This window comes from Diaphorina citri, unplaced genomic scaffold (genome assembly GCF_000475195.1).
Source record: "Diaphorina citri unplaced genomic scaffold, Diaci psyllid genome assembly version 1.1 scaffold1207, whole genome shotgun sequence".
NCBI lineage: Eukaryota > Metazoa > Arthropoda > Insecta > Hemiptera > Psyllidae > Diaphorina > Diaphorina citri.
Genome location: NW_007378636.1, coordinates 44,281 through 53,816, shown reverse-complemented (window position 1 = coordinate 53,816; position 9,536 = coordinate 44,281). Strand labels below are relative to the sequence as shown.

At 37.7% G+C, this 9,536-nt stretch overlaps 2 protein-coding genes and 1 long non-coding RNA gene across 3 annotated transcripts; 1 reads left to right on the top strand and 2 right to left on the bottom strand.

Annotated features, from left to right (window-relative positions):
• Positions 1 to 11: 11 nt before the first annotated feature.
• Positions 12 to 6,620, top strand: LOC103514719 (ubiquitin carboxyl-terminal hydrolase isozyme L5). The gene is made up of 9 exons (XM_017446332.2): positions 12 to 269; positions 595 to 658; positions 1,166 to 1,271; positions 1,625 to 1,814; positions 2,205 to 2,211; positions 2,283 to 2,382; positions 3,450 to 3,472; positions 5,234 to 5,408; positions 6,045 to 6,620. Exons 1-9 carry the CDS (start codon positions 197 to 199, stop codon positions 6,288 to 6,290), a joined length of 984 nt encoding a protein of 327 aa, XP_017301821.1. The 5' UTR covers positions 12 to 196; the 3' UTR covers positions 6,291 to 6,620.
• On the bottom strand, positions 3,136 to 3,915 carry LOC113469739. Its single transcript, XR_003393071.1, has 2 exons — positions 3,847 to 3,915; positions 3,136 to 3,292 (listed from the first exon to the last, which is right to left on the bottom strand). It is a non-coding gene; the product is annotated as an uncharacterized LOC113469739 (long non-coding RNA).
• A 1,104-nt stretch (positions 6,621 to 7,724) lies between the features above and the next one.
• On the bottom strand, positions 7,725 to 8,904 carry LOC108253066. Its single transcript, XM_017446335.1, has 2 exons — positions 8,642 to 8,904; positions 7,725 to 8,016 (listed from the first exon to the last, which is right to left on the bottom strand). Exons 1-2 carry the CDS (start codon positions 8,839 to 8,841, stop codon positions 7,740 to 7,742), a joined length of 477 nt encoding a protein of 158 aa, XP_017301824.1. The 5' UTR covers positions 8,842 to 8,904; the 3' UTR covers positions 7,725 to 7,739.
• Between the last annotated feature and the right edge of the window lie 632 nt (positions 8,905 to 9,536).

The following is a 9,536-nucleotide window of genomic DNA, read 5'->3' as shown; positions in this document are numbered from 1 at the left end:
CCTCATGGGAAATTTAAACTTTCTTTTCCACATTTTTCTGTCTCATTCTCTTTAATTAAAAATTTAAACCAGTTTTCCGGCTATCTCATTGCCATTGCCCAGTGTGCCCAGATAATTTTCTGACCTTACTCCCCGTCTTGGGTTTCCCAGTTTTTCTACTAGGAAACTAGGATAGAGTTCATCGACAAAACTCAAAATGAGTGATGCAGGAAATTGGTGTCTCATTGAAAGTGATCCTGGAGTGTTTACTGAATTAATCAGAGGATTTGGTAAGTCACCATACCCAACAGGCTTAACACCAGACAAGTCCTCTCAACCAGACCATAAGGGCAGAGGGCCAATAATGGGGTTGAACACACACATCAGTTCCTGACAGATCACTGAAGTGAATGAAGCAATGTTGGTATCTGGATGGGTCACTGTCAGGAACAACACTCGCTGCCAGTTAGTTTGGGGTGCACTCAGCCTTGTAAGCACAGTTAAGCTGGCTGTGAGTTGCAATCCTAGAATAAAGCTTGTTTAACTTCACACAACAAAAGTGTTTTTCAAAACATACTTCCCATTAGCTATTAATTTTGTATGATTTCTCAATAGGTGTCCAAGGTGTACAAGTTGAAGAGCTTTGGAGTCTGGAACCTGAAAACCTCAAGATTTTACAGTAAGTACCCATAATGTACAAAAGTATAGGGTGAGATTTTGCATATTAAAAAGATGTAGGTTTTAAAATTCATTTTCAGTTGAAAAGATAGCACCTCTCAAGCCTCATAAAAACCTCCTTCAAAATGATACAAGGTTAATTATCTTTTGGTTCAATGGTCTTGTACTTTGGAATTTTGTTATGACCTTTTTAATAATTGGCCACTGATCAAATTAAAACAAAACTTTGGAGTCTGGAACCTGAAAACCTCAAGATTTTACAGTAAGTACCTATTCATAATGTACTAAAGTATAGGGTGAGATTATGCATACAAAAAAGATGTAGGTTTTAAAATTCATTTTCAGTTGAAAAGATAGCACCTCTCAAGCCTCATAAAAAACTCCTTCAAAATGATACAAGGTTAATTATCTTTTGGTTCAATGGTCTTGTACTTTGGAATTTTGTTATGACCTTTTAATAATTGGCCACTGATCAAATTAAAACAAAATACTTACTGTCATGTTTCAGGCCTGTACATGGATTGATATTTCTATTCAAGCTACGGGAAGATACGGAACCAGCAGGCTCAATTGTACAGGATAGCAGACTGGAAACAATATTCTTTGCCAAACAGGTAACATCAAAATAAGATTTTATTATGAAGAACACATGAAAAAGTTTAAACCCTGAATGTAAATTACAAATAGGTAGGTATGTACTTGTAGATACCTACCTACTTCCTTTTGCTTTATTTGCCAAACAGGTAACATCAAAATAAGATTTTATTATGAAGAACACATGAAAAAGTTTAAACCCTGAATGTAAATTACAAATAGGTAGGTATGTACTTGTAGGTACCTACCTACTTCCTTTTGCTTTTGAAGTAGATGATCCTTTTAACTGTAACCTTCTAATCTGACCAATAAGTAGGTACCTAGATGATATTCCATAATTTTTTCTTCTGGATCTTTATCATCAATCTTCCAGGTTGTGAACAATGCATGTGCAACTCAAGCTATCCTGAGTATTCTCCTCAACAATAGTGACCCTGAGGTTAAACTGGGATCAGTTCTGACCGAGTTCAAAGATTTCTGCCAATCCTTTGATCCCACCATGAAAGGTTATGCACTGTCAAATTCCCAACCTATCAGAACTGTTCACAATTCTTTTGCCAGGTAATATGCTCAGCTCCTTCCCCCTCTTTTTTTTGTACCAAATAAACATTTGAAAATAATCTTGGTGATATATATAGTTTGGTTTGTTCAAATAATAAATTATTGATTGTCTGGTTGTTTGAAATCACTGCTAGGTACTAACAACCCTCCCCAAAGGTCCTATGGGGTTTGGACTCCATGTATTAAACATATTTGCCAAATTTTATCGTCACAACTGTAGGTACAAAATTCATCGTGGAACAAATAAGCAAACTAAATGCAAAATCGCTGAGTTAAAATATAACAACGGAGAAAGCCAGTGAAGGAGAAAGCCAGAAATGAACCTTATCTCTCCAGGGTAAATTTTGCCTTGGGTGAGGAGTAAAACTTGAAGCTCACTTCGTATGTTGCAGATCAAAGGTCCTTATTTTCGGCGGAATTAAATGCCTCATCCAATTTATCTTGGGATTTTTTTCTATCTTTTATTGCAGATATTCATCAGAAGAAATCCGGTTCAACTTGTTAGCTGTTGTGTGTGATAAGAAAATGAAATATGAGAAGGAACTAGCAGCTGCTACACAAGCTTTGAAGGTAACCATTACCCCCATTTGTATTTTTGTTAATTTCATATTTGAAACCGAGTGTGCTACTTCACAGAATCTTATTGGAATAAAATATGGCATATTTATAAAGAGTCTTAGTCCTACACACCCTTCCTAATGCTTCATTAGCATTGAGAGTAGCACGCCTTGTAAGCCCTAGGTCGCGGGTTCGATTCCCACCCGGGGCGAACTTTATGCCAAGCAGATAAGGTTCGTTACCGGAACGGCTGACTTTCTCCTATCCCATCTTCCTTCTCTATTCGCTTTCGGGACGATTAAACCTCAGCAGTAACATTTCACTCTATCAAACCTATTTTTTGAAGTTCCAATCAGACTTTCTTTTGCCCATTTTCTAGCATGTCTATTAAACAGTAAGTATGTTTGGATCTCAAGAGATAAAATAACTTCGAAATCTCGAAAATTACCTCTTTAGAAGTGTCCGAATCTTGAGTCCCATTAAGCTGGTAAGTACCACAGAGGAATACATGCTGATATGGTGCTAGGGGACAGAACTCTATAGAATCTGCACTATACACCGAGTCCCAGGATCCCATCTTCCTTCTCTATTCGCTTTCGGGACGATTAAACCTCAGCAGTAACATTTCACTCTATCAAACCTATTTTTTGAAGTTCCAGTCAGACTTTCTTTTGCCCATTTTCTAGCATGTCTATTAAACAGTAGGTATGTTTGGATCTCAAGAGATAAAATAACTTCGAAATCTCGAAAATTACCTCTTTAGAAGTGTCCGAATCTTGAGTCTCATTAAGCTGGTAAGTACCACAGAGGAATACATGCTGATATGGTGCTACGGGACAGAACTCTATAGAATCTGCACTATACACCGAGTCCCAGACTTGGAGTTTTCGCCACGATTTGACAACACCCTGCATGATGGAATCTGTGAGATACAAGTAACAAGAAAATAATGAACTCGATATAAATTACGAAACATCATCTGTTTCAAAGGTGAAATATACATGATGGAATCTGTGAGATACAAGTAACAAGAAAATAATGAACTCGATATAAATTACGAAACATCATCTGTTTCAAAGGTGAAATATATGGCGCTCGCCTGGTAAATGAAAGGTCACTGGTTCCATCCTGAGCCTTAACATGGATTTTTTCCGCACATATTTGGGGATTTGACCACATTCCTAACCGAGTTCTATTCTAGCTAATGTAACAGGCATCAACTTCGCCTTGTACAACTTCCACTCAAGAGAACATTATTTTCTCGTATAGGTAACAATGAAACCACTGATAGATTAAAGTTATTTTCCCGTGTTATAATTAAGTATTCTACAGTAGGTACCTGGGCTTCAATGCCGTTAAGGAATCGAAACCAGGACAATCACATGGTAAGCATAGTTAGTCTATTGGTAAAATGCCCGGTTTTTGATAAATACAAAATAGCTAATTCAGTGAAATAGTAGGTCAATGCTTGCTTACCTATATCTTTCCTTTGTTTTAAAAGCCTTCACTTTCAGGTAAATGCACTTATACAAATCTTAAAACAATACTGAGAACCGTGTAGCTCAAACCATGTCGAGGCTTTAGACTGAGATTTGAAAACTTGGTTACATGTAGATGGTTTGCTCTGATAAGGAGAACACGCGAGAGGAATTTTCACCATGTCTTTATCGAATAACTTGCACAACTCTCACTTTTTACTTGAGAGGAATTTTCACCATGTCTTTATCGAATAACTTGCACAACTCTCACTTTTTACTTTCCTTATTTTTTAATGGAGCCGTTGCAGTTAGGTAACAATTATGAATAAATGGTCGATTCCAATGTAAAAAGTTGTGAGAAATCCAAATCTGAAGTCAAAACTCCGAAAAAGTGAGTTTAAACTCCGTTTAAGCAATCTGATTGGCTGAATTTTTTGGAATATTTAAAAATAAACCAATCAGAGTGCTTAATCCGAGAGTTAACAAATCGACAATGTAAAAAGTTGTGAGAAATCCAAATCTGAAGTCAAAACTCCGAAAAAGTGAGTTTAAACTCCGTTTAAGCAATCTGATTGGCTGGAATTTTTGGAATTTTTAAAAATAAACCAATCAGAGTGCTTAATCCGAGAGTTAACAAATCGGGTTTAAACTCATTTTGTGGCCCCTGGCCTAAGGATTTGTGACCGGAGACGGAAACACTCTTGTGTCTATGTACAAAATATCTCGAAAACGGTCTGTCGTAGAGTGATGAAATTTTGTATGCATTCCTACCCTATCCTCGTATGTTACAAGAACTTTTAGGAGGCCTTTTGTAACTTTAGGACGGTCTAAAGTCTAAAAGGTTCTTTGCGGTTATGCCGTATACGGTAAAGGATAAAAAAGTAGGTAGGTATCGGAGATGTTGAAAGTTCGAATTTCTGAAATTTTATCGATTTTCTTCTTCTTCAATTTCCGGAATATTATAGGTACATTTGCAATACTCCCCTAACAATGCATTTTTTTTAATCAATTTATTGGATGACTTTGTTTACATAATTTGACCAGAACAAATAAGTGTTAATACCTTATTTGTTTTGGTCAAATTTAATTATATTGTCTGTTCACATCATATACCCATATTCGTAATTTAACAACTCGAAAAATTTGACTTTTTACATAATTTGACCAGAACAAATAAGTGTTAATACCTTATTTGTTTTGGTCAAATTTAATTATATTGTCTGTTCACATCATATATACAAATGCAAAATCGCTGAGTTAAAATATAACAATGGAGAAAGCCAGTGAAGGAGAAAGCCAGAAATGAACCTTATCTCTCCAGGGTAAAATTTGCCTTGGGTGAGGAGTTAAAACTTGAAGCTCACTTCGTATGTTGCAGACTAAAGGTCCTTATTTTCGGCGGAATTAAATGCCTCATCCAATTTGTTTATCTTGGGATTTTTTTCTATCTTTTATTGCAGATATTCATCAGAAGAAATCCGGTTTAACTTGTTAGCTGTTGTGTGTGATAAGAAAATGAAATATGAGAAGGAACTAGCAGCTGCTACACAAGCTTTGAAGGTAACCATTACCCCCATTTGTATGTTTGTTAATTTCATATTTGAAACCGAGTGTGCTACTTCACAGAATCTTATTGGAATAAAATATGACATATTTATAAAGAGTCCTAGATATGAGAAGGAACTAGCAGCTGCTACACAAGCTTTGAAGGTAACCATTACCCCCATTTGTATTTTTGTTAATTTCATATTTGAAACCAAGTGTGCTACTTCACAGAATCTTATTGGAATAAAATATGGCATATTCATAAAGAGTCTTAGTCCTACACACCCTTCCTAAATTTTAAATAATACTTATAAGATGAAACCTAGAATAAAAGACACACATCATGCATTTTAGCCCAGCTTTTTGATATGCTTACAGGATCAAAAGTGCGCAATCAAAAATAAAGGTCGTTAAGTTGTTTAAAAATCAATTCAAGTTCACCTGTATACGAGGTTATAGGAACATCCCCAGAAAAGAGAGAGAGAGTCAAAAGTGCGCAATCAAAAATAAAGGTTGTTAAGTTGTTTAAAAATCAATTCAAGTTCACCTGTATACGAGGTTATAGGAACATCCCTAGAAAAGAGAGAGAGAGAGAGAAAGAAAGAAAGAAAGAGAGGAAAAACTAGTTTAAAATTCCGATCTGTTTCTCAGGACCCTAGTTTAGACGCTGCCACGAAAACGGCCAAACAAAACGAAGTGGTCCAACTGAAAATCCTCATCGAAGAAGAAGCTGCCAAGCTGGAGAGCTACCGCATTGAAAACATTCGAAGGAAGCACAACTATCTGCCTCTCATTATGAACCTGCTCAAACTTCTGGCCAAACAGGGACAGCTGGTCAATCTCTACCAGAAAGCGGTCGAACTCAACTCCAGCAAGAAGGAAAAAGTAAAGCCCTAATGCGACCCGCGCTACGCCACAGTAAGGTAGGCGATATTCGAAAGGGAGGGGGAAAAGGTGGGATTTTTGAACGGGATTTTGTGGAGCCTCCCCATGTAAGGACTTAAAGTAGGTGAATTTGAATGGAAAAAGTTGTTTGGATTGATAGATGTAAAGTTGTGTTTGATTTGTATGACTGTGGATAAATTACGTACCTTGACGTAGTTCCGGATTGATTACTAGCAAAAGCAACTCGAGTTAACACAACATCAGTTTCCTTTGGTTTAGGAGTCAAAGATCAAAGTCTTAGCAAAGAGAAGTCATTCGCTAAACCCCCTTTATGATTGGAAATGCCAGTGACGTTTCCTTTGGTTTAGGAGTCAAAGATCAAAGTCTTAGCAAAGAGAAGTCATTCGCTAAACCCCCTTTATGATTGGAAATGCCAGTGAATTTATGTCACTCCCTTTTGCTGTTTAAACTCTGCATTTCTCTTGAAGATCTCTTAAAGTAAATATGTAGTCTGGAAATTTCAACACTAATAAATTGCCTTTGAACGAGTTTTCTGTATAAAATATCACCCTCTTTTCTTATTTATTTCATGTTTTTACAGGTGTTTCATTCATCACCATCAGTGTTACAATCTGAATTGGTTTTACAGTTCAAAAAAATGTAATTTTGTGGAAAACTCTCTCTCTATCCCTCTTATTTGTGCTATTTTAGCTTGGTTGGTAGCCTGTCTGCCTTGTAAGCGCTAGACTGCGGGTCCGATTCCCGCCCGGTTGCGGATTTCAGGATAAAAGCCAGCCGTTCCGCTGACTTTCTCCTATCCTATCTGCCTTCTCTCTTCGATTTTTTTTTTTTTTCAAGAGAAAACCTCTTAAAAAAAAAAAAACTTTTTTTAAACCCCCCCCCCCCACTCCTCTGTTTTCTTGCTGCCCGCGTCTCTGTCCCTCTCCTTTTCCCTCCTGTTCTCAGACTCTCCACTTGGTCCACCTAGGAAGGTGGATGCGCGAGGCGGTCTGAGCTGTTTGTTGAGGGCACGCGGCACTATGTGCATTCTGTCGTACTCTATTGTACTTGGGTACTCGCTCCAGTGTCATGGTGGTCAGCGCTGTAGATAGGATTCTGTCTATGCTATGTCATTCGAACGCATCCTACTCAAAAGCAGCAGAGGAATACCTGGATAAACAGAACTAATATGTGATAGTTGAGTTTCATGAAAAAATAAAGAATGAAAAAAATAAAGAATTAAAAAGATCGTACCTTGGTACCGCTTTCGCATTACTTCAAGGCACATTATTTTACAATTTACATCCATACCTATCCAAGAAGGGAAAAGTCTGGCCGGGATTCGAACCCACCACCTCCCGGTTGTGAGTCAAGTGCTCTGACCACTCGGCCACAGAGGTGGGCAAATAGCTTCATCCGAGAGTTCAACTCAGATTGTGGAAACAGAAACAAATTAATTCCTCACAAAATTCTCATAACTGTGAAGTTAGTTCTCTCATTACCTGTTGCTGTATAAAGTTTGCTCTCATTACCTGTTGCTGTGTAAAGTTTGTGAGGCAGAACGCCATGTATGTTGAACTGATTGTGTTGATTCAAGCAAAGGTTGACTAGCTTCATGGTAAGTCCGGTGTAACATCGCTGCGGCGTAGCTCCTAGTTTGAATGCATCCTGGAGTGATTGGAAGTTCTCATCGAAATATAGCATGTCACGAATCGGGATCTTGGTTTTTGCTGAGATCCTGGGGAATGAATGTGAAATAGTTTTGATCACACGTTCTCATCGAAATATAGCATGTCACGAATCGGGATCTTGGTTTTTGCTGAGATCCTGGGGAATGAATGTGAAATAGTTTTGATCACACAAAGTCTGGTTTGAGCAGGCGTCCATATTGATGCACCAAGCTTCGCACCTTGTTTAGCCTAGTCATATTTTATTATCGACCTCTGTGGTACTTTCGCCAAGGAGATACTTCAACACCCTGGCTGCCAAAGCATATTCCATGGTGTTTACCCACAGAAACCCATGTATGAAAACATCTCCCTTGAAGAATGAAAATCAACCATTGAAAATACATAATTGGCCTGTGTTAGCTTGTGTGGACGTCCAAAGCAAATTCTCTTTGGTTCAGCCATGTTGAATATAAAAAAAGCCACATAAATTAATACGGCTTTACACCACCGAGGTTATTCTCACCTTCTCAAATAGAAGGAATTTTAATTGTGTTAAGCATAAATGCTGGGCACAAATGTCGTTCCCTACTTAATGCACTACGCTAAATTTTATGACTTGACTTGGACTCGAACCACCAATCTCCAGATTCGAAGTCCACCGTGCTATTACTACACCATTGAGGTTAAACTCACCTTTTCAAATAGTCGCTCACTTCACTCGAATCATCCAGAGGGTACACATCCACCACATCGAACAAATGTCTCAGATTGGTGTAGTTGACAAATTGTTCGACCGCCAACGGGTAGCGCTCTTTGGCGAGGAGTGCCGTTTTCACTCCTTTGCTGCGGAGTGCAGTGAGTATGGGTCGAATCTCGTCATGGGGAACGAACATGTAACCCTTCTCGTCAATGGCTGCCGGGAAATTGCCCCTGTGAAAAAAATATGGTAGTGGACTTAGAATGTCTTCCGAGGACAGGTTTAGTAGCAGTGTTCATATCGCACATCTAATGGAATAACGAAACTTCTTCATAAATTCGCGAAAGGCAAAGAAGGATCTGAGAATCTAATCCCTCCTTAGTCGCCACAATTGTAGACAATTATGTCTACAGTTTAGAGTTTGTAGACAAGGAGTAAATTAGCAATATAGAGAGAGGAATTGTAAATGTTTAAAAATAAATATTAAATTTGATTTTACATTGATAGACGTATGAAAGCGCCTCATTCGAAAAAAAATGAAGAAAAAAAAATAATAATAAAAATAAAAAAAAATCCCGATCGTCGCGTCCGTTTGTGCGTTGTTTCGTCGTATCATTTCATCAATAACGGATCTGGTTGTCAAACCTATGAACTAACGTGCTGAAATTTAAAAATAATATGAAATATCAAAACCCAAGTGAATTCTTTCTGACAGTGAAAAATGTCACATCTTGAACAATCTTGTTTCGTGTCTTTTTTTTTTCTTCTTCTTTCTTTTTTTTTAATTTTTTAGACTGCCGTGAACCACGGTGGGTATCTTTTCAGCTGTACAGTCGCAAGTATTATCGGTACTATCTCTAAAACTTTTTCACTTCTGACATCTCCTTCCTG